General features: G+C 39.5%; 1 protein-coding gene across 1 annotated transcript in view; it reads left to right on the top strand.

Annotated features, from left to right (window-relative positions):
• The window catches only part of LOC124606919 (Bardet-Biedl syndrome 1 protein homolog), a 146,276-nt gene that overhangs the window by 65,497 nt on the left and 55,116 nt on the right, over positions 1-25,663 (top strand). The window contains exons 5-6 of the mRNA XM_047139028.1: positions 24,856-25,026; positions 25,110-25,241. Of these exons, the coding sequence (XP_046994984.1) occupies positions 24,856-25,026; positions 25,110-25,241 (303 nt within the window). The remainder of the gene's footprint in view (positions 1-24,855; positions 25,027-25,109; positions 25,242-25,663) is intronic.

Raw genomic sequence — 25,663 nt, 5'->3', positions numbered from 1 at the left:
AGAAACTTAGCTCAGCATGTTTTGCCTTAAGAATAATATCCAAGGTATGCAGCAAAGAATGTATTAGAGCAGTGTATTTCAGTTACTTCCAATCAGTTGCAAGCTATGGCATAAGTTTTTGGGGAAAAACCAGGTCAAGACTAAATGACATTTTTATTATGCAAAAAAGAGCTATTCGTATCATGACACACAGCCCACCACAAACTCACTGTAGACCCTTATTCAGACAACTAAAGATACTTACAATACCATCAATATATATTTTTTTAAATGCCTGGAAATGATAAGTAAAAATAACTGCGATCTCCAAACCAACTCAAGCTACCATGATCACAACACAAGGCATTGTAAAGACTTCCACATTCCCTATGTAGCAAAAACTAGAAGTCAGAAACATGTTAGCCACTTAGGAATACAGCTTTTAAATGCACTCCCATCTCAAATTAAAGAATTGAAAGGCAAAAATAATTTCAAGCACGAAGTAAAAAAATACTTGATAGAAAAATGCTACTACAGTGTAAATGAATACCTGTCTCAGACTGTGGATTGAAGCCTGTAGCCTACTTATTTTTTAAAAATTCAGACTAATTTAATGATGTTTTCAACTTTGTAATTATGATACTTAGGAAAAATCTGTTAAATATCCGTAATACGTTTTGTGTATATCCGTAACACGTTTTGTGTATAAGGCATAGTTCATTATCTAAAATTGTTTATCGTGAGCATGTACTTTTGTTTTTTGGGTAATAAGTTCTTGTACACTACTTATGTACTATGTGTATGTAATTTGTTTGCTGTTTGTATATGTTTGTCAATTTATTATGTGTATGTGTTGTTATGTGTTACATGTAATCAAATGACAAATCCTATATCACATGTGTGATTTATTGGATGCTAAATAAATAAATAAATAAATAAATCATTTAACCTTACAGTAAAGGTGCATGCCCTCGGAAAAAATTACAGCTTTAGTTTCCCCTTGCTCTCAGCCGTTCGCAGTACCAGCATAGCAAGGCCATTTTGGTTAGTGTTACAAGGCCAGATCAGTCAGTCATCCAGACTGTAGCCCCTGCAACTACTGAAAAGGCTGCTGCCCCTCTTCAGGAACCACACGTTTGTCTGGCCTCTCAACAGATACCCCTCCGTTGTGGTTGCATGTACGGTACGGCCATCTGTATCGCTGAGGCACGCAAGCCTCCCAACCAACGGCAAGGTCCATGGTTCATGGTGGGAGTCCATGGTTCATAGTGAGACTATACAATAAATTTTTGAAGGCAATGGTAGAAATATTTTTTTGTGTAAGAGAAAAATTATGAATAATACTAGCTGCTGCAAATAATGTAAAATATTAATAATTAAATTGCAGCACAAACAAGATTTGAAAATGTGAGTCATTCACTTCATTTGTTAACCATTTGGTTCATATCATTGTGACTGCACTCTCTCCTAAACTTTCTTTTATTAGTCACAAAATGTGTAATAATATCAAGACAGTCTAAAGGCTGTGTGTGTGATATTCAAGTTCAGACAAAACTTTTATTTCTTCTTTGTCATTACGCCAGAAGATAATTCCATAAGGCAGTGGAGAGTGGAAGTGTGAGGTCTCTCTAAGTAGAAATGGGATTACTCACATTATTAAGAATCTGTCTGTTGTGGCATGTAGTGTGCCATTCTTTTCTGTCTTTGAACTATATCTTTCTACAGTGAAAAGTTTCACCAAAATGTGTCAGTTCAGTAGTAATGACTGAGTTATTTACTGCTAATGTGTTCTCGTGCTATGCTAAAAAAATGTCATGTTTTAGGTTTAACACAAAGTAAATGAGAATGAGGCTCCAAATAAATTCATATACCAATTCTTTGTACCAAAAATTTTGTAAGTCAACTAGAAACTCCACTTACGAACCCTCTTGTCCCATGCATAGAAACTCTTTTTCGTATCTTCACTACTACAAATACCCTTAACCTTTCTGAATACAGGGTGACTCAAAGTTAATGCCTTAGAGTCAGGCATCATCTGTATTATGGGGGGCCCTTCATGGAGAATTCATATATATATATATATATAATTATTATTATTGGTGTTTTGCCCTTAAACAGCGCATTTGGACTAAACTACATGGCCAGTTCCTTTTGTTGCCTTCCTTGCTGCCCAAACTTCCCTCATTCGCTCGCTGTGTTTCTGTTTCCGGTCCTCTGTCCATGCTTCTTGTCGGCTTTGTGTCTTCGGCTTCATCTTGATTGCCTTTTTGGTTGCCCATATTTCTTTCATCTTCTGGCTGTGACCTTGCTTGCGTTCTTCGGCCCATTTTATGCCTGTTCGTTTGTCACACTGTATCTCATGTAGTTTACTTTTCTTAATGTTGTTTCTGCATTTTATTCTGTCGTTTATTGTGTCTGCTGTTATGTTGAGTTGGTTCAGGTCGTTTTCTACCTCTGCCACCCATTTGTTGTTCCTAGTGGTTACCCAGTCAAAGATCTGTTTGGTCAGCCTGTGTGATGGCATTCTGTATAGGTGTCCATAGAAAATATATATACCTTGCACTCATCTGTTGGCTGTTAACTAACACCAGATCTCCTGTGTCACAATTTTCTGTCATTTCTGACATGTCTTCCCCACTTTCTCATTTCTGCTGCCCTAACTGGCCGTATCTTATTCCTTCTTTTTCCATTGTTTCTCACACTTCTCCATTGACTTGTCATTCTATCAACTGGTAAAACAGGTTCACCCATTCATTTTTCCACTTACCATTAGCAAAGGAGGCACTTATGTAACTGCGAGTCCTTTTTGAAATTCTGTTATCATTTCACTCCATTTTATAAGTTGGCTTCCTCAGTTGATTCAAAAGAGCTTCCCTAGTTTTTTGTGTAACCTTTGTAGAATTAACTTGTGGGTGATATGTAGGATAAACTTGTGCATGATACCATGAAATTAATTCATGTTTTACATTCTCCTAAGTTAACAATCCTTTAAGCTCCTCAGTTATAAATAGCACACCACTGTCTGACAACAATCTCTTTGTGTGTTCTGTTTCCTTGAAATGTTAATGTGACTGCAATTTATTGAGGTCCTGGATGGGTTACAGCTTCACCATCTTTGACCATTATTCCAATACTACTAAAGCTGACTCATCTCAGCCTCATGGCAGTGAACCCAAAAATGTCCACAGCAACTAAAGTCCACAAATGGCTATGCATGAGGGAATACCTAAAGAAACCAAACTTATTTTGCATTGGGTAGAGTTTTTGCAGCACTACATTCTTCCACTAGATGCTTACAGAGCTACCATTTCTGAGTCAGTAAGCGAAGTGTCTTCCTAAAGAAGCTTCTGTTCAGCTTGTGGAATTATTAATTGACAGATGTTTTGTGTGCTCATTGTTTTTGTAATGACTGATTCTCAAGACCAGCGTGCAGCCAATAAAGTTTTTCCTTCTTGCTCAAAAAAACTGGCACATTAACTCTTTAAATGTTAAAAACTGGCAGTAAGGAGAATGCAGTGGAGAAAATTCAAGTTTTTGATGGTTTTTGGGGTTCTGTGCCTCAATCTGGAAATCGGAACCCATTTAAGATCGTTTTGTTGTCCATCTGTCCGACTGTTATGAACTCTTTTTCTCAAGAACAGGTAGATGTATCAAGTTAAAATTTATATCATATACTAAGGTCCAGGGTTCCTCGGCGGTGTACAAATTTTAAGCCTCTCAGTCAATATAATCAAAATATTCAGCCATTTATGTCACATATTTTGATACTCGCAAACTCACTTATCAAAACCTGTAGGCTGCTTCCTGTTGACTTAGAATCATGAAATTTGTCATGAAGCAAAGTTTCACATCAAAAGTGAAGAAAAAATTCTGAAAATTATTAATTTGTAATTTTATCACATGAAAAAAATATATTTTTGTCATTTTTCATCCTTCTCTCTGTCTGTCCATTTCTTAAGAACTCTTTCTCTCTTGAAGAGTTTGATGTATCAATTTCAAATTTGTGTCACAATCTTAAATCTATGGTCCCTTACCATTGCAAAAAATTTGAACTTCTAGGTTAGTGCAATCAAAAGATTCGGGCATTTATGTCACATATTGTGATACAAACCCACTCAGAAAACCTTTAGGGTATTTCCCATTGACCTAGAATCATGAAATTCAGTTTCAGATAATAGTAAAGAAAAAAATCTGAAAACTGTTCAATTTTAATTATATCACTTAAAAAATATCATTTTGCCCATAAAACATACATTGCATTCATCATCCATCAAAAGCATATACACAAATATTACAGCATGCAATATAAAATGTAAGTTTTAGTCATGTTTTAGTGACCAAGTAAAAAATATTTTATTAAATCTTCAAACATGGAAACTCCAAGAAAAGATAGATTGCTACTAGCCATAAAGAAGACACGTCAAATTGCAGACAGGCATAATTAAAATACGCTTCTATAATTTCGTCCACAGCCGTCATCAGTAAAAGAGAGACACACGCCATTCACACACACAAGCAAGCACACTTCATGTACACACAACCACCAACTCCAGCATCTTGGACCAGAATGCAACTGTTACATGGGATGCAAGTAGCAATCTGGAGGCGGCAGGGAAGGGGGAGGGGAAGGGATAGTAATGTACAGGTGGGAAGAGAGATGTAAACCGTCTGGAGGAGTGTACAGGAACTAGACTGCCAACAGGTGCAGTTAAAGGAAGTTGTGGGGCATGGAGGTGGGGAAAAAAAGGAGCAAAAAAGAGGAGTGTGGGGAAAGATGGGCAGCTGCATTGGCAGAGGGCTGCAAATAAACAGGGCGGGAGATGAGAATGGGGAGAAGATGATAAGATACAGAGAATGGAAACTGTTTGCTGAAGGGTGTGGGGCAGTATGTTACTGTAGGTTGAGGCCAGGATAATTACGAGAGTGGAGAATGTGTTGTAAGGGTAACTCCCATCTGCACAGTTCAGAAAAGTTGGTGGTGGAGGGAACAATTCAGATGGCTGAGGTAGTTAACCAGCCATTGAAATCAAGTGTGTTGTGTTCAGCTGCATGTTGTGCCTTAGGATGGTCTACTGTGTTCTTGACCACAGTTTGGTGGTGGCCGTTCATCCTGGTGGACAACTAGTTGGTAGTCACCAACACAAAAAGCTATGCAATGACTGCAGCAGAGCTGGTAAATTACGTGTGCTTTCGCAGGTGGCCTGACCCCTGATGGTGTAGGAGAAACCAGTGACAGGACTGGAATAGGAAGTGCTGGGTGGGTGGATTGGGCAGGTTTTGCATCTGGGTCTTGCACAGGGATGTGATCCTTGTGGCAAAGTGTTGGGATTGGGAGTGGCATAGGGATGGACCAGGATGTTGTGGAGGTTGGGTGGGCAACAGAACACCACTTTGGGAGAGGTGGGAAGTATCTTGGGTGGGATGTCCCTCATTTCAGGACATGATGATAGGTAATCAAAGCTGTGGCGAAGGAAGTGGATCAGTTGTTCCAGTCTGGGACTGTACTGGGTGATGAAGGGGACACTCCTTTGTGGCTGGTTCTTGAGGGTGGTAGAAGAATTGGGGGTGTGAGGGGAAATGGCACAGGAGATCTGTTTGCACTCTAGGTCAGAGGATAGTGCCTGTTTGTGGAGGCATCGGTGAGACCCCCAGCATACTGGGCAAGGGAGTTTTTGTCACTGCAGATACGCCATCCCCAATTGGCCAGGCTGTATGGGAGGGATTTTTTGGTGTGAAACGGATGACAGCTGTCAAAATGCAGGTACTATTGGTGGTTTGTGGGTTTAATGTGGACAGAAGTGCAGATGGAGCCATCAGAGAGGAGGATGTCAACACCTAGGAATGTGGCAGGCTGTGTTGAGGAGGACACCATGAAGCAGATGGGAGAAAAGATGTTGAGGTTGTTAAAGATTGAAGATAGGGTGTCTCAGCCCTAAGTCCAGATCATGGAGTTATCACAATGAACCTGAACCAGACTAAAGGTTTGGTATATTGGGATGCTAGGAAGGTTTTCTCTAGATGGCCCATAAAAAGGGTGCCTTAGGAAGGTGCCATTTGGGTGCCGATGGCTGTGCTGCAGATTTGTTTAGTAGTTGTCGGTGAGCCGTGCTTGGCTCATGTTCCCGCCATGATATATTTTACACCTTGTTTTTAATGTACTTCCACCTCACTATGTTAATTTAAATTACTACTGTCACTCAGTTGTTACTTTGCCTGACCAAGGGCAGCGTTAGCAGCACGTATCAATATATCCCCTCCCGTAGTATCTTTGCTTGAATGCTATTACTTCCCGGTCTTTGTCCGTTGAAAACAGTGCCAGTCGTGAGTTTGGGTGGCCAGTCAGTTGGAACGTGTCTAGAGCGCAGTCCGGATCTGCCAGTCGGGGAGTTGCAACGCGGCACTAGTGCAGTCGGGTTCGAGCAGCAGTGAGGTCTGCGTCAACATGGCTCGCCCGACCATTGCCGCCACTTATCACTTGAGCCGGGCCATGATCTTGGTAGATCGTCGGTCGGTCATCCAACCTAATGACGCATTTTGGCTCGCTGATTGTACATGAGTCGGCTGTGTGTGTGTGCATCGACTCCCGATTTGTCTTTGTGTGTATTTAGTTACTGTTGGGTGTCATTCAAGTCTTTGTGCAGTGTTTGTCGGGTTATGTGTGTAGTTGGTGTTATTTCCTGGTGACTATTTTAAATGTTGTAAGCATTTGGAGCAGTCGGTCGATTGCTGCGGACCATCAGGATTTCCTGCCTTGTGGCCCTTAGTGTTCTGGTTACCTGCCCTGGCCACTAACGTAATTTCAGGCAGCATCCTTTCCTCACCTGTTGTTGCTGTCCGACATGGTGTGTAATTTTGACATTGTGGATTATCACATCTGTAACATTTTCTGTTTGAGTTCTCATGTACTGATTGATAGGAAGCAAGTTGTTGTGTCGGTTGGTCCGTGGCTGTCCCCTGGCTGGGTTCTGACAGATCAAGTGTAGTTGGGCTCACAACCTGTCTCGCGTAAATAAATGAGGGCAGACAGACCTCCTTGGAGGCTGGGTGCCACTGGTGTTTAATAATCTGTTTTCAGCTATTTAAAATTTAAGGCTTATTGTTATTTTTCTTTTTTTCTTAAAAATTTGGCAACATTTACTCTTAAATTTATCTTTCAAGCTCAAACATTGCGGCCTTCTGCCTTTAAAAGATTATGGTAATATATTTTAAAAATTTGAAACTTAATTGCGGCTTTCAGCCATTGGTATTGCACCTTGCATATGTTTGTTCTATCTACCTTGCTGTGATGTTCTTTTGATTATTTTATTTGCCTTTTAATTGCATTTTTATCTTGTTGATTTTTAAGATTTCTTGTTTTTAAACATTCTGGCCTTCTGCCTTTAAAAGTCTATGGCAATATATTCTAAAATTTTGAAACCTAATTGTGGCCTTCAGCTTTTGGTATTGCACCTTGCGTATGTTTGTTCTATCTACCTTGCTGTGATGGTTTTTGATTATTTTATTGCTAACTTAATTGGATTTTTATCTTTTTGATTTGTTAAGTTTTCTTGTTTGGAGGCCTTCAGCCATGAAAGAGGTGCATTCAGTAAAGGTCCGGCTATGTGGCACTTTGGTTGTAAAGGTCTTATTAAATTATAAAAAAATTCAATTAGAAGGTGAAACTGACCCCAACCTTATTTGGCCCTTTCCACAATCCTAATTACCTGTTCTGTCCAGCGGGTTTAGCAGGTGTATCAGTGGGTTATGATAATTTTAGTAAGGTGTATGGGGAATGAGGTAGTGGGTTTGGAGTCTGAAGGATGTTGGGTTCAATAGCAGTAAGACCATGGGCATGAGGTATGTTGGTGTATAGGGAGGTGGTGTCAACAGTGATGAGTAGGGATCCAGGGGCTAAAGGGTTGAGGATGGTGGAGAGTTTGTGAAGAAGTGGTTGGCGCATTTGATGTGGGAGGCTAGATTATGGGCAATTGGAGGTGTTGGTCAATGAGGGCCAAAATCCTTTCAGTGGGGGCACAATAACCAGCCAAAATGGAGTGTCCAGGATTGTTGAGTTTGTGGATATCTGGGAGTATGTAGAAGGTGGGTGTGTGGGGTGTCATGGGGTTGAGGAAGGAAATGGATTCAGGGGAGATGTTCTGGGAAGGGCCTAAGGCTTTAAGCAGGGATTGGAGTTTGTGTTGGACTTCTGGGATGGGATCACTCTGGCAGAGTTTATAGGTGGAGAAGTCAGATAATTGGCTGAGGTCTTCTGCCAAGTAGCCATTGCACTTCATAACAGCAGTGGTGGAACATTTATCTGCAGGTAGGGTTAGCAGTTGTTTTGAAGTTGTGTATGGCTGTTCTTTCTTCTAAAGAAAGGTTGGTGTTCTGAGGAAGGAACCTGGGGAAGGATGGTGAGGTTCAGTTGGAGGTAAGGAATTCCTGGAAGGTGACCAGCAGATGGTTAGGTAAGAGGGGGAGGCATGGTTCAATGTTGGAATAAGGATGATTTTGGTTGGAGGGACTGGTGGCAAAGAAGTGCTTCCATTGCAGGGATCCAAAGAAGGAGAGTAGGTCTTTGGCAAGTCGAGCATGGTTAAATTTGGGTGTAGGGCAAGAGGTGAGGCCTCTGTATAGGGTTGAAACTTCTGTGGAGCTGAGGGCTTTGGTGGAAAGGTTAACCACAGTGTTTCAGAAATGTTTTGGCTCTGAATTGGGCGTAGAGTTGGTACAGAGTTTTGGGGGATGTGGTAAGTTGAAAAAGTCAGCTAGGCAGGATTTAGCTGCTATGTGGGGTGGACGAGAAGGAACACTGCAGGTATCATATGGCTTGTATGGTGGTACCCCGAGGCAACGGTAGGATGTCAGCAGGTGAGATTACTTATGGAGGTGGTGTCTGGAATGCTCCTCCAGGTGCTGGAGAGCAAGGGATTAAGTTTCAGAGGTGTGATGTATGGAGTAAGGATGGCAGAGTAGTAGTATCATGCAGAAGGAGCAGAGATGGTCCTGGGATACCTGTGATATGGAGATGTGTTTTTGCAGCATTAGATTTGTGAGGGTCAGGGAGTGGTGGAATCTGAAAAGGTGTAGGTCATTGTGAAACGAGGGGTGGGATCTTTACAGTTAGGCCGTTTGAGAGGATTCCATGATTTAGGCAGCATGTGAGAAACAGGCTGTGGGACTGGGTTTTAGCCAGGAAGAAGTGGTGCACAAAGATGGAGCAAGGATCCATTGAGGCAGGAATGGTGAAAGGAAATGGGAATGATGCATAAATGGGAAAAATAGGTGTTATTTGTTGTGAGAGGAGGTGGATAAGCAAAAAGATGGGTAAAGTTGTATAAAAATACATAAAAACATGCAGAAACATGCACAGATGTGCAAAATACATACAGATATAGAATGAAATTTTCACTCTACAGCGGAGTGTGGGCTGATATGAAACTTCCTGGCAGATTAAAACTGTGTGCCGGACCAAGACTCGAACTCAGGACCTTTGCCTTTCGCAGGCAAGTGCTCTACCAACTGAGCTACCCAAGCATGACTCTCACTCTGTTCTCACAGCTTTAATTCCACCGGTACCTCATCTCCTACCTTCCAAACTTTGCAAGAGAGCTTCTGTGAAGTTTGGAAGGTAGGAGATGAGGTACTGGCAGAATTAAAGCTGTGAGGACAGGGCGTGAGTTGTGCTTGGGTAGCTCAGTTGGTAGAGCACTTGCCCGCGAAAGGCAAAGGTCCCGAGTTTGAATCTCGGTCCGGCACACAGTTTTAATCTGCCAGGAAGTTTCACATACAGATATGTTAAAATTTGCATAAATGTGTAAAAATATGTGGTGGGAGGATTGGGGGTGTGAGAGGAAATTGCATGTGAGATTCATTTGCAGACTAGGCCTGGGGGATGGTGCTTGTCAGTGAAGGCCTTTGTGAGACCCTCAGACTCAGCAAAGATGTTTTTGTCAATTGCAGATACACTGTCCACAGGTGGCCAGGCTGTAGGGGAGGTATTTGTTGGTGTGAAAAGGATGACAGCTGCCAAAATGCAGGCACTGTTGGTAGCTGGTGGGTTTAATGTGGAGAGAGGTGTGGATGGAGACATCAGGAGGAGGAGGTCAACATCTAGGAGAATGACATTCTTGTTGACTAGGACCACATGAAGCAAATGGGGGAAGTGTCAAGATTATGAAGGAAAGAAGTCCATATCATGAAGATATCATCAGTGAACCTGAATCAGACGAGGGGTTAGGAGTTTTTGGATGGCTAGCAAGGTCTCCCCTATATGGCCCATAAAAAGGTTGGCATAGGAAGGTGTCATGTGGGTGCCCATTGCTGTGCTGCAGATTTGTTTATATACCTCCCCTTCAGATAAGAAGTAATTGTGAGTTAGGATAAAGGTAACAAGGTATATGAGGAATGAGGTAGTGGATTTGTAGTCTGAAGAACTTTGGGAAAGGTAGCAGTAAGAACCTGAGAACCAACCACAAAGGGGTATCCCCTTCATCACCCAGTATCATCCTGGACTGGAATAACTGAAACATATCCTTTGCCAGGGCTCTGATTACTTATTATCATGCCCTGAAATGAGGGACATCCTACCCAAGATACTTCCTGCCCCTAATAAGGCGGTTTTCTTTTGCCTACCCAGCCTCCATAACATTCTAGTCTATCTCAGTGTCACTCGCAATCCCAACCTCTTGCCACAAGGATCATACCCCTGTGGAAGACCCAGGTGCAAAACCAGCCCAGTCCACCCACCCAGCACTTCCTACTCCAGTCCTGTCTCAGGTTCATCCTACCCCATCAGGGGTCAGGCCACCTGTGGAAGCACAAATGTCATTTACCAATGCTGCTGAAGGTTTATCCTACCCCGTAAGGGGTCGGGCCACCTGTGAAAGCACACATGTCATGTACAGCTCTGCTGCAATCATTGCACAGCTTCAACCAGCCAAATGTGGCCAATGACTGCTTCACTATCTGAGCCATCTGGATCCTTCCCTTCACCACCAGCTTTTCTGAACTGCACAGATGGTAGTTATTCGTACAACACATTCTCCATTCCTGTAATTATCCTGCCTCAAATTACAGTAACATACTGCCCCACACCCTCCACCCAACAGTTTCCAGCCTATCTATCCTATCATCTCCTCCCCATTCTCATCTCCCACCCTGTTTATTTGTAGCCTTCTGCCAACAGATCCACCTGTCTTTCCCCACTCCTCTTGTTTCTTGCTCCTTTTTTCCCCACCTCCCCACCCCACAACCTCCTGATGCTGTGCCTATTGGCAGTCTAGTCCCTGCACACTCCACCAGACAGTGTACATCTCTCTTCCCAACTGCACACTACTATCCCTTCCACTTCCCCGTCCCCTCCAGATTGCTGCTTGCATCCACATGATAGTTTCATTCTGGCCTGAGATGCTGAAGTTGGCTGTTGTGTGTACATGATGTGTGCTTGCTTGTGTGTGTGTGTATGTGTGTGTGTGTGTGTGTGTGTGTGTGTGTGTGTGTGAATGGTGTGTATCTCATACTGATGAAGGCTGTAACCAAAAGCTTTATGTAAGTGTCTTTTAATTGTGCCTGTCAGCAAATTGATGTGTCTTCTTCACAATAAGTAGCAAACTGTCTTTTCCTACATTGTTGTTTATTAAATCTTCCCTCTCTTAATATAAAACTGAAGCCACCTGCTTGCTTCTGTTTGTACATCCAGACTAGTCTGAGGAACTACTTAGAGATTGTGATATGGTCTTGGAAATGAAAAGAGTGACTGCCAAAGTCATTCCTCAGCTGTTGACTGCTGAATGTTGTTAACACAGGGAAGCATGCTATGTTTTGAAATTAGTGATCTAAAATGGTTGAAGCATTTTCTCTAAGTCATCAGAGTTGATGGACCATGGCGCTATGGTTACAACCTTGAAACGATCCAGCAGTCAAGCCAGTGAAAGGCTCAAGTTCACCTTGCTGCTGTAAAGCTTGTCAAATTTTAAAACAATTCTGATTACTTTGTTTGATGCAAGAGGAGTCATCTACCCACAGTTCGTTTCACAGGCTCTGATAATTAACCAGGCTTTCTACATAGAAGTTTTGAAAACACTGTATAACAATTTGTAGAAGAAGAGACTTGATTTGTGGCAGCCGGATCACTGGTTTTTCTATTCTTATAATGCTCCTATCAACATAGACCTGTCTGCATGTCACTTTTGACCACAAATGGTATGTCTCCTGTGCCTCACCCCCATATTCACCCAGTCTTGGACCGTGGAATCTTTTTTTATTTTTCCCAAATTAAAAGTGACATGAAAGGAAAATGTTTTGTCAACATTGCCGTGGTGAAGAAAAAAACCAAGGAGACACTGTTGAGCATCACCAAAGATGAATTGTACAAATATTTCAGACAATGGACTAAAAGATTGGATACATGCTTTAGTATCAGCGGAAGGTGCTTTGAAGGGGATTGAAGGATTTTTTGTTTACCTCCTCATATAATTCTGTAGAATGTCGTCTTTAGATCAGCAGTCAGGAGAATTTGCCTTTGATATGTACAGTTCTTTTGAATTGTTTTCACTATTCTAAACATGTTACCATAATTGTAAAACATTTCAGTCCATGCTACACTTTTGTGCAGTGAAATCAGCACACACCCTTCATGGATGTATAAAGCTATCAATTCAATAGAATCATCTGAAATGCAAATCATACATTTCAGTCCCTTTAGAGACATCTCAAATAGCAAACACTGATGTACAAAGTGTGTTCAAAAAGTAAGGTGACTTTATATTTTTATGAAAAATATTTATTTATTCATCAATATTCATGTTGTCCCCTTCAAAGTAATCCCGCTCAAATACAATACACTTGTGCCAATGCTTCTTCCAATCCTCGAAGCACTTCTTATAAGCACTTTTTGGTACAGCCGTGAGTATTTCCGGCGATGCAGTTTTTGTTTCTTCAATTGTTGACAGTCGTCATCTTTTTGTTGGTCTCTTCAGTTTTGGGAGCATGAAAAAGTCGCAGAGGCTAAATCCAGTAAATATGATGGCTGAGGCATGATTGTTGTGTTGTTTCTGGCCAAAAAATCTCTCACAAGCAACAATGAATGAGCAGGTGCATGGTTAGTTGCAAAAGCCATGAACTGTTTTTCCACAATTCCAGTTGTGTTTTGCACATTGCTCCATGAAAATGGTGTTAACATCGAGGTAATACTCCTTATTGACTGTATGACCTTGAGGCAAAAATTGATGATGCTCTACACCAGGGTAATTGAAAAAAACAGTGAGCAAAACTTTGACATTCGATTGAGCTTGGCATGCATTATTTTCAATCTTGGCTCTCCAGGATGCTACCATTAGGATGATTGGGCTTTGGTTTCAACATCATAACCATAAATCCATGTTTTGTCACCAGTTATGACCCTTTTGAGCAAATCAGGATCATCATTGACATTATTCAAGGGCACCTGAGTGGTGCTCATGTGATGGTTCTTCTCATCAAAATTGAGAGGTTTTGGTACAAACTTCGCTAACACACATCTCATGCCCAAAACACCTAAAAAAATTGACCAAGATGATAACATCCTCAGCAACTTCTGTACAGTAATTTGCCATTTTTCGAAAACAATTTTCTTCACAGCTCCGACATTATCATCTGTTGTTGATGTGTTGGAGCATCCAGAGTGAGGTTCATCACTGGCATCTTCTCAGCCATCTTGAAGAGCTTGTACCACTAGTAAACATTTTTTTTTTTTACTTAGAGCAGACTCACCATATGCCACCATCAACATTTCAAGTGTTTTAGGGCAATTGGTTCCATTTTTCACACAAAATTTGATGCAAATTCTTTGCTCCATTTTTTTATAACAATCAAAAATTGCCAAGCACACTAAAACATGTCTAACCTTTCTATCTGTCCAAAACAAACAAAGTATGCTGTACACTTGAAATTGTGAACATATGTTCAGGACAACTGTACCAACATAAAAAAGATCAATAATCAAATTATGTTGTATGCACAATTTGAAAAGTAATCTTACTTTTTGAACAGCCCTCGTACATTTGATTCACCTTGCAATTCCGTTGCAGCTGTAACACCTCTTTCCAACCTGTTTATTATTTCCAGAATTGTTGTCAACCTGATGTTCTCATGCTATAGGATTTTTGTATCATGGAGAAAATATCAAATCTATCTTTTCTTTTCTTTTTTAATATTAATTAAAAAAACATGCTAACTTCTAGAAAAGAATCAAAAATCTGTCCTTCACCTTCAATAATCTTTTGGTTTAATCCTCATTTGTACCTCAGATAAGGCATCAGGGACATGACACTGCGAAAAAAAAACCTCAATCAAATCATTGTACACAGAAAACCCACTTTGTGAGGTGACTATGCAAACATTAAAGAAGGAATGGCACATGAGGAGTGGAATAGGCTGGACTGCAGTAGTAGGCAGCTGGTGTCAGCGCATGAGGTGCTGCCAGCAGATGGCAAAGGGTGGCAGCAGATAGATAGAGACAGCAAGCACAGTCACTGATCCCTTCTTGTAGGTGGAGAAATGCACATCATCCTTAGAAACTGGCTCTCACTCCATGGTCACTCACAGGCACCTGTTCTGTGTGACTTGTAAACAGGTAGTCTCAAGAGCCCACTAAAAAAACTGTAGAACTTCCCCTCATGTCAAATATGTTGCATGCAAACCAATTGGTCTACTTGCACTTAACCTTAGTGATTCTTATAATGTGAATAAGAAACTTTCCCTTTTGTTGTAGTCTCTCAACTGGTGACTGAGAAAGTGATATCGTCGATTAACAAATTCTTGTTTACTCATTAGCAAGATCAGTTATCACTTATAATTTTCCATAAAATTCAATTAAATGTTTTTCTCTCTTTATGTTGTATTTATCAAATGAATTTGGTGTCCAACATAAAGGATATCAGGAAGCGAGCCCCCTATCACAAAAAATTAGTTGCTGTATTTAGGGGATGTGCTTGCACACTTGCAACCAGTCTCATCACTGGGCTAACTGAGTTAGAATACAAATAACAGTTCTTAAATTTTTGTTTCACTACTAACAGTATCACATGCTTTCTGGACACAGCCTTTTCTATGACACCAAGATTTGGTTACTGATCTCATTCTTGTGTGACATCTACTCATAATGTAAAATAAAAAACTTGTGCTTCAACAACAAGGGATTTCTATTCTGTTTTAAAGTAGTATGTGCCTGAAAATTATTAACACAGGAAAGACAGAGGAAATAAAAGTGCATAAATGCTATTCACCAATTTTCACATTCCTGAAAAGGAATTGCACCAGAAACAAATAGATCTTTCCTAGGAATGAAAAATGAAAAAGAGTGACTGTATCCAGTCCAAAATAATTAATGCTGGTGGGATATTGATTACTAAAAAAGTATATATTTTAATTAATTATTTATAATATATTTCTAATGTGACAGGTGTTTTTAATTGGAAGTGCCTTTTGTCATAAATGAGAAGGCATTGGTTTGCAGGTGACAATGATAGGGAGCCTAAGCTATAAAAAATTGACAAGTATATAACTGAAACAGATGTTCCTGTGTTGGCTTGAATTTCCATGTATCTCTGCCAAATTTATTTTTAAGTTAAAAGCTTCCACTGCAGTGGAATCCCTGGGTTATACAGCACAGGATTCCTCATAACCAAGTCGACCTGATCATCCTCAATGTTGGGTCACCTGTGTGTGTATAAATCCTACCTGAGACTGATGGTGTAGACTCACAATTTTAAAAGCACTTTTGAAGTTACCTAGAAACTGGAGGTTATTCACATTTTAAGTACATGGGCATTTTCTGAAAATTGACTAATTGTGCTATTTCAAATGCATGCACATCTGCTCACAAAAGTTCCCACTTTGTTCTCAGTTTTTGTAAATTAGTAACCCATTAATGATAGTATCAATAATGTTGTAGTCTAGTGTCTAAAATATGACATTTTTTAAAAGAATAGATTCATGTACTGTCATACATTTCCTTGAGATATAAAACTGCAGGTTTAGACAATGCACATAACTTCCATAGCAAAAAGAGATATCAGATGTGGCTCAAGAATGAAATACAAAGTATTGTGAATTTCCATTCAATACTTGGAATACTTTGAAGTGTTGTTGCATCCAAAGCTCATTCTTATTTCATGTCATCAAAACTAACAAAACTGGTTAGCTAAGGGAACACTTGGTGGAGGAATCACAGGTATTTCTGGTTTTGTTGTAACAGAAACTAAAATTGCTGTTTTTGTGACATTTTGTCTATTGCTGCTGAATGAGTTGTAGAGGTCCTGGACCCATTGAATTATAACAAATGACCTAAATAAATTCTCATTGCTATTATCGTATCCAGTAAATTATCCTGGATGGCGAGTAATCATCAAAGGCAATGGTATCATCAGGACTGCCCCAGAGAAGTTTATTAGGATCGCTCTTCTACTCTATATACGTAAACAAATTGATGGATAGGATCAACAGCAATGTGTTCTTTTACTGTTTGTTGGTAACGTGTGAGTGTATAGGAAATCGTTGTCATTGAGTGATATAAGACGACTGAGATGGAATTTCTAATTGACGGTAAGCAGCTTTCTCTAAATGTAGAAAAATGCACTATGATTAAATATCTGTTTGTAACATTGCAAAGTGATATGAAATGAAATGAAAATATAAGTTCAGTAGTAAGGAAGGCAAATGGTAGGCAGACTGTGGCCTATTGGGAGAAATTTTGGGAAATGCAGCTTATCTGTGACCACTCTTGGATATTGCTTGAGAGTTTGGGATCCCCATACGGTTGGCTTAAAGAAAGACAGCTAGGAAATTCAGAGGCATGCTAGATTCATTATCAGCAGGTGAGATCAGCTGCTTCGGGAACTCAAAATGAGAATCTCTGGAGGAAAAACAACTTTTTTTTTCATGAAAAACTATTGAGAATATTTAGAGAATCAGTATTTGCAACTGATTGCAGTAGGATTCTACTATCACCAATGCACATTTAGTACTAGGATCACAAAGGCAATAATAGCAACTGTGGTTTGTATATTGAGGCATGCAGACAACTGTTTCATATGCACTCCATTTGCAAGTGTAACAGGAAAGGGAATGACCAGCCATGGTACAAGGTATGTTTTGCCATGTGCCATGGTTCATAGAGTACATATGTAGAAGTACATTGTGTCAGCATTAGACAGAGATATATTTCACCCCACCTTACATGCACATTAGACTCAAATACACAGGTAATGGGATTGAGCATCACTGACTGCCGTTAGCCGGAGTAGCACATTGCACCATGCAAATAAATTTCAGTAAGTAAGCTCACACTCAAAAAAATTATGAATCATTAGCAGATTGCTACAAGCAAAATCTTTGCTCAAGGCCAGCTTCAGTCCATAGTACACAGTTGACAAACATGCAGCAGCTAGTAAAGACTAGGAAATAAAGCTGTACCTCTGTGATAACCCAGCATTTAGGCACTGCATCAGGACACAGTAGTAGTCCAGGTTCCCATATTTCATTGGTATTGCCATGTCCATGGTACCATCTGGATGAAGCACCCTATAGACAAATTTGTTTTGTCAGCCTGATGAAGTTCATTGTGGCATTCTGAGGGTGAGACATATTGCTTGATTTTCTCATTCAGCTCCTAGTGTATGCTGAGTGCACATGTGTGGAAGGGTCATACCTCCTATTTTATCAAAAGAGTAAAGATTCAGAATTGCACTGATGACACTTTTAGAAGCACCTACATTAAGAAAAAAATATATGTGCTAAAAGTTGGTTATTGAAACAAAATTAAATAGTGATCTGACATTATCGAAAGAACTACATGATGAAGCTTTTAGCAGTGATCCAGGAATGGGCTATTACAGTTTTATTGCACTGCTACATTTGGCAACTCCATTTATTGAGAAGCAGAACTGTGTCATGAAAGAAGCAGTTAATACTAGAGGAAGATTGGTTGCAACTTCATGGCTTCTGACTACTGGAAATGACTATGTTGATCCAAAATACAGCACTGCAATCATTGTGTAGGTACTTTCAGAAATAATCCCTGAAACTTGTAAGTATTTCTTCTGCTAATAAACATCGGTATTATTAAGTGTAAGCTGTGCCTTGTTCTCTGATATCTAAATAAGACACAAAGTGACTAGAAACTGGAACCAATTTCATCTACATCTGAACCTACATGGATACTCTGCAAATTACATTTAAGTGCCTGGCAGAGGGTTCATCGAACCACTTCCACAATAATTCTCTATTATTCCAATCTCACATGGCAAGCGGAAAAAACAAAGACCTATATTTCTCCGTGTGAGCTCTAATTTCCCTTATTTTATTTAGTTGGTCATTTCTCCCTATGTAGGTTGGCATCAACAAAATATTTTCACATTTGGAGGAGAAAGTTGGTGATAGAAATTTCATGAGAAGATTCCACTGCGACCAAAAATGCCTTTGTTTAATTATGTCCACCCCAAATCCTGTATCATTTCAGTGACACTTTCTCCCTTATTTTGTTATAATACAAAACATGCTGCCCTTCTTTTAACTTTCTAGATGTACTCTGTCAGTCCTATATGGTAAGGATCCCGCACCATGCAGCAGTATTCTAAAAGAGGATGGACAAGCACAGTGCGGGCAGTCTCTTTAGTAGATCTGTTACATTTTCTGTGTGTTCTACCAATAAAATGCAGTCTGTGGTTTGCCTTCCTCACAAAATTTTCTGTGTGTTCCTTCAACTGAAGTTGTTCATAAGTGTTATTCCTATGTACTTAGTTGAATTTACGGCCTCTAGATTTGACTGATTTCGTGTGTAACTGAAGTTTAATGAATTCCTTTTAGCACTCATGTGGATGAACACACACTTTTCATTAATTAGGGTCAATTGCCAATTTCTGCACAATACAGATATCTTTTCTAAATTGTTTTGCTAGTTGCTTTGAACTTCTGGTGACTTTACTAGTCGATAAATGACAGCATCATCTGCAAACAACCTAAGACAGCTGCTTAGATTGTCTACTACATCATTTTTATAGATAAGAAACAACAAAGGACCTTTAATACTACATTGGGGAATGCCAGAAATCCTTTCTGTTTTCCTCAGGGACTTTCCATCAGTTACTATGAACTGTGTTATTTTAGACACAAAATCATGAATCCAGTCATGTAACTGAGACAATTTTCTATAAGCACGCAATTTCACTACAAGATGCTTGTGTTGTACAGTGTCAAAAGCCTTTTGGAAATCTAGAAATATGGAATAAATTTGAAATCCCTTTTCTGTAGCACTCAGCAATTTGTCTGTGTGAAGAGCTAGTTGTGTTTCACAAGAATGATGTTGACTGTGTGTTAATATACCATTCTATTCAAGGTAATTCATAATGTTCGTACACAATATATGTTCCAGAATTCTGCTGCATATCAACATTAATGATATGGGCTTGTAATTTATTGGATTACCCCTACTACCTTTCTCAAATATTTGTGTGACCTACACAACTTTTCAGTCTTTTGGTATGGATCTTTCATCGAGCAAATGGTTCTATACGTTTGTTGAGTACACAGCTATTGTATCAGCTACTCTGAATTGGTATACAGTCTGGACTGGAAGACTTGCTTTTGATCAGTGATTTAAGTTGCTTCACCACTATGAGGATATCTACTTCTACGTTACTCATGTTGGCAGCTGTTCTTGATTCAAATTCTGGACTATTTACTTCGTCTTCTTTGGTGAAGGAATTTTGGAAGGCTGGGTTTACTAACCCTGCTTTGGCAGCACTGTCTTTAATAGTATTTCTATTGCTACTATGCAGAGAAGGCATTGATTGTGCCTCGGCACTAGTAACTTCACATATGATCGGAATCTCTTTTGATTTTCTGTCAGGTTTCAAGAGAAAGTTTCATTGTGGAAACGATTACAAGCATTTGGATTAAAGTCCACACTTAATTTTCAGCTTCTGTAAAAGGATGCCAATGTTGGAGATTTTGTGACCATTTAAATTTGACATGCTTTTTTTGCTATTTCTGCAACAGTGTTCTGACCTATTTTGTGTACCAAGGAGGATCAGCTCCATTGTTTGTTAATTTACTCATTACAAATCTCTCAATTGCTGCCGACTCTATTTCTTTGAATTCAAGCCATGTCTGATCTACACTTACATTGTTAATTTGGAAAGAGTAGAGATTGTCTCTCAGGAAGAAGGCCAGTCAATTTTTATCTGCATTTTTGAATGGGTACATTTTTCATTTATTTTTGGAGGGTTTGGGAGTTACAATATTCAATTTTGCTATGACAACCCTATGTTCACTAATATCTGTATTGTTATTAGCTCAGGATTATTTGTTGCTAAGAGGTTGTAATACCAAAACCCTTTTGGAATCCTGTATCCTCTTCCAGTTTCATTTCCACTTTCCCAAGTTCCAATATTTCTAGTCATCAAGAGACAGCTACTTTTGTTTTCAGGCTAAAAAGTTGTTTGAATCCATAATAGAAATATGACATGATGATTTTTCAGTCAGAATTAAGCATACCATACTTGTATTTTAATTGGTGTTGGTTAATGGAAATGTAATTAGAACTATGTAGGAATGTAAAATTTTACTTGTACAAAATTTAATTAATTGAATCTAGACATTTCATTCAATAAAACTATTCACCCCGTTCACCTGTAAATGATAGGGTGATCATTTTTTAAGTAAGTAAAATGATATATGCAAATTAATGAAATATATTGTTGCAATGATAAAACATGTAATTTACAGTCTTAATAGAAACAGATTCTTTCCTGTGTTTGCATGAAATTATTCACTGTGTAATTTGGGAAGATGTATGTAAAAATTTACATTGTATAAATCTAAAAATTTAATATGTAACAAGGACAGTAATTGTTTAAGATCATATAAACAGGCGATTTGTATGCTGTCAGAGGTCAATCAGAGGACAGTCTGAAGTCAGTCTTACGTCACTCGTGAGACACTGTTAAGTCAATTTTACCCATGTAGTTCACTGCTGAACATCTAGCATGCAAAATAAAACTCTTTGTGAACAAGAAATACAGGAGCTTATTTCTACCAATGCGTGACTCGTGTGGTGCTGCAGTAATGTCCAAGATAAACCTATGGCAGCATTAAGAAGCAGCACCCCAGATTACACAAGATACGTATTATTTATTTGGTGGAGGATATACATAATATGACATGACACATTGTTTCTCTTGTGTTAAGCAAAGACACATCCCAAACTTATATAATGGTAAGACAGAGATTTAGGAACCAGGTTTTAAATTGTAAGACATTTCCAGGGGCAGATGTGGATTCTGACCACAATCTATTGGTTATGACCTGTAGATTAAAACTGGAGGTTGTACGGAGATTCAGGGAGAGCATCCCGGATTTTATTATAAGGTCAAGTGTGTTTCAACAACTGTTTACTATTCGCATGGGCTGAAGAACTAACTGCTTGAAATAATTTTCAGAGAATGCATTTAGCACAATTTCAGATGATGTTTTATGCCTACCTCCAGATTTAAACATGTATTTTTGCCAACATATGAAAGGTAAATTAAAGTCACCACCAACTATAATTGTATGAGCCAGGTACATGTTTGAACCTTTCAGCAGCTGTATCACCTGAATTGAGAGGTCAGTAAAAGGATTCAATTATTATTTTGTTCTAGTTGCGAAGAATGACCTCTGCCAGTACTATGTAACAGGAACTATGTACTTCAATTTTGCAACAAGATGAACTACTTCTAACAGCAACAAACAAGCTCTGACAATTTATAACTGTTACACCGATGGTTCCTGTATCTCTGTTCTTCCTGTGTTTGGCCTGTACCCTTTCAGACTAAAGCCCTTTTTGTGTTTTCCTGAGACCATCTAACATAAAAAACTGCACAGTCCATGCCACACAACCCCCGTTACCCATGTAGCTGCCTCTTGCATGTAGTTGACTCCTGACCTATTCAGTGGCACTTGAAACCCAATCTGCAGCCTACATGCTCACATGCTCACAGAACCGTCTGAGCCTCTGATTCAGACCCTCCATTCAGCTCAGTACCAAAGGTCCACAATCAGTCCTGTTGACTATGCTGCAAATGCTGACCTCTGCTTTCATCTCACAAGCAAGACTGGCAGCCCTTACCACTTCTGTTAGCCACTCAAAACCAGGGGGAATCTGTTCTGATACAAAGCAACACATATCATTGGTACTGCAGTTGGCTGCACCCTGTGCCCTTCATGGCATCTGAAAGGACCTGTTCCACATCTGGAATGACTCCACCCAGTATGCACTTGGAGTGCCCATTGGCTTTCTTCCCCTTCTTGGCAGCCATGTCCCTAAGGGGCCTCATAATGCACCTAACATTGGAGCTCCCAACTACCAATAATCTCACTCTCTGTGATTGCCCACATCTTGTAGGCTGAGAGGTTTCCCCTGAAACAGGACAGGCGACTGCATCTGGCTGAGTGACAATGTCAGCCACAGACAGCACCTGGAACCTATTCATCAGACTAACCGGGGAGCCCATGTGTGCAGCCCCCTGGGAAGTCTTTGTCTGCCTGCCATGCCCCGAGGCAACCTCCCACTTGACCACAGGAGAGGGGTCAACCTCAGTGCAAGCAGTAACTGGGCTGGCCACCAGTGAGACCTGATCAGAGGACTGAGACATGCTGGATGTCGGGCCCACAATAGTGATACCCAAAGCCGTCACAACCTGGAGCTGAGAGCAAAGTATCACAAACTCAGCTCAGATCCACACACAACAATCACAGCCCCTATCCGTACTAAAGACTGTGGAAAACTGCACTACTAAAGACAAATGGGTTATCGACATGTGTTGCAGAACTCAACTGTAGACCCTGATGAAAATGCAAGAACTGTGTCTAGTAAAGTAGATTAAATTGCAGAGATTCAAAAGCTGAACTACTGAAGCACTCAGGTGAGATGAAATAGTTTGCTCCTCGTTTGCAACTTGTAATATGTCACAAAACTGGTTTACTTTCCAACACAAATAAAAAGCAAGAACTGTGTCTATTAGATATTAAATTAAAAACAAAGATGAGGTGACTTACCGAACAAAAGCGCTGGCAGGTCGATAGACACACAAACAAACACAAACATACACACAAAATTTTGTGTGTATGTTTGTGTGTGTTTGTTTGTGTGTTTGTTTGTGTGTCTATCGACCTGCCAGCGCTTTTGTTCGGTAAGTCACCTCATCTTTGTTTTTATATATAATTTTTCCCACGTGGAATGTTTCCTTCCATTATATAGATATTAAATTAACATGCAGAAACTCAAGGAACTAAACTATCAAAGCACACAGATGAAATTGTACAGTTCACTCCTGGTTAGGAACTCATAAAAGTCACAAAATTGGTTGCTTCCCTGTTGCTGCTTCAGTCTCAGCTGGTTGCTGCTGTCTGACTCCACAACAAACATTCATATCCCTTCTTAGGTTTTCTGTCAGATACTATTGTCTAGCAATAAGACACCAGTTCAAAAAATTCTGGAATATTTGTAATTTCGTGCCAATGGTACATTGGAGCGAAATGCACTTGACATCCCTGCACATGCCTGTGTTTCATGTGTAACTGCCAAAAGTTTCATTGTTTACATCTTTTAGTTATTGTTCAGAGCTGTATTGAGTAGGATGTTGTGCCCCACAGTTTGTGAATTTCAAGATGGCAGAGTTTGATGAGCATTGCATCTGCATTAAATTTTGTGTGAAACTCAAGATAAAATTTACAGTAACACACCAAATGATGCAGGAAGCCTACAGGAATTTAACGATGATCCTCATTCAGGATGCCCTTAGATGTCTACTGACAATGCTCATGTCAGGAACGCCAAGAAAATTGTGTGTGCCAATTGAAGACAGACTGTTTGAGAGATTGCAGAAGATTGTATCATTTCAGTTGGATCATGTCATGAAATCCTCACACACCATCTTGGAATACATCTTGTTGTCACCAAGTTTGTCCCCCGACTCATTAGTCAAGACCAGAAAGACCTTCACCTTGCCATGTGTGAAGAGCATTTGGATTGCATATATGAGACCAAGAAGTTCCTTAAGAGAGTTGTAACTGGTGATGAGATGTGGGTTTGCAGTTATGATGTTGAGACCAAGGTTCAATCTTCACAATGGGTCAGGAGAGGTTCTCCAAGACCAAAAAAGCTCATCAGTTCAGTTCAAATGTCAAAGCCACACTGATAGTTTTCTTTGACTTTGAATGATTAGTTCACCATGAATTTGTGCCACAGGGACAAACTGTTAATTAATAGTACTTTCAGGATGTGTTTTGCTTTGCCTGCCAGAAAATGTGAGAAAGAAATGGCCTGAAATGTGGTGAGACAATTCATTACTCTTGCTTGATGAAAATGCACCTGCATATTCATCCCTGAAGGTGTGTGACTATTGTGCAAAAATTAAATCACTGTGCTGTCTCATCCTCTGTACTCTCCAGACCAGACCCCTGCACATTTTTTTAATATTATTTTCAAAGTTGAAAACCCTATTGAAGGGCCAAAGATTTGCAATGATAGATGAGATAAAAGAAAATTTGCAGACGACACTTCGCATGATCCAGCAAGAAGCATACCAAGATTGTTTCTGGAAGTGGAAAAGCTGTTGGGAGCAGTGTATCAATTGTGGAGGAGAGTACTTTGAAGGACACCATTCACAATATACAAAAAGTAAGTGTAGATAAATTTTGTGGACAATCCGACATTTTTTGAACAGACCTTGTATTATCTAGCCGTAGACTCAAGGAGACATCAGACATTGTCATCCCCAAAACAAGAAAATTTATAACATTCAATTCTTTGTGACTACTTTTACAGTAACACTTGCTGCAGCCAACTACATTTTATAGAAGTTGTTATAATTTCAGGTAAGAGACCAATCGTTAGAAACAGATGTCTTCTACGAATTTCTACAAAACCTTCGGCAAGAAATTGGGTTCAACAACCTAACGGAAAGATCACAACAGCTCCTTATCCTTGACCATTCAAAGCGGAAAGAATTTGTGGAAGAACAGAAGAATTTGCCACCCAAAAAACAGGTAATCGTACAGACAGAAGGTTTATGTAATGACTGTTCACAGGTATTAAAGTGTATCTGTAAATAACTATTGATTTTTTTCAGACAGTGATAACATGTGTATCAACACTTAAAAAATCAATGACTGATGAAGATGCCATTTCCTGTATCGTATTTGGGACTGAAAGTGGTGAGATATACATCCTGGAATCAGAAGCTTTTGTGATTCTCCAAAAAGTAAGTGAATAACATTAGCAGAAAATGTATTTTTGTAAATAATTTAGCTGATTGTCACAAGAAAAGTTTCACTTTAAAGCATTTTCCTCATTTTTTGACTGCTTGTAGGCTTGTTTATCTTCATTAATGGTTGTAATACTGTTTATAAAAAGAAACATGACTAAACTGATGGTCTAAGATTTTGGAAAAATTATTACTGGCAAGGGAATTATCTTTAAATATAAATCAAGAATTATCTCATTTAAATTCCTCAATTTCTTACTTTACGTATCATGGGTGCTTGTTGAGTTAAAATTCCAAGATCCTGAAAGAGGCTTCTGCAAAGTGTGTGGTTATCTACTTCACTCAATATTATTACTGTTCACTTCTGCTGAATGAATGATTTAATATTTTGATAGACTGCTCCTATTATATGAATTAAT

This window comes from Schistocerca americana, chromosome 3, assembly GCF_021461395.2.
Source record: "Schistocerca americana isolate TAMUIC-IGC-003095 chromosome 3, iqSchAmer2.1, whole genome shotgun sequence".
Taxonomy (NCBI): domain Eukaryota; kingdom Metazoa; phylum Arthropoda; class Insecta; order Orthoptera; family Acrididae; genus Schistocerca; species Schistocerca americana.
This window is presented reverse-complemented; position numbering and strand designations above follow the sequence as displayed.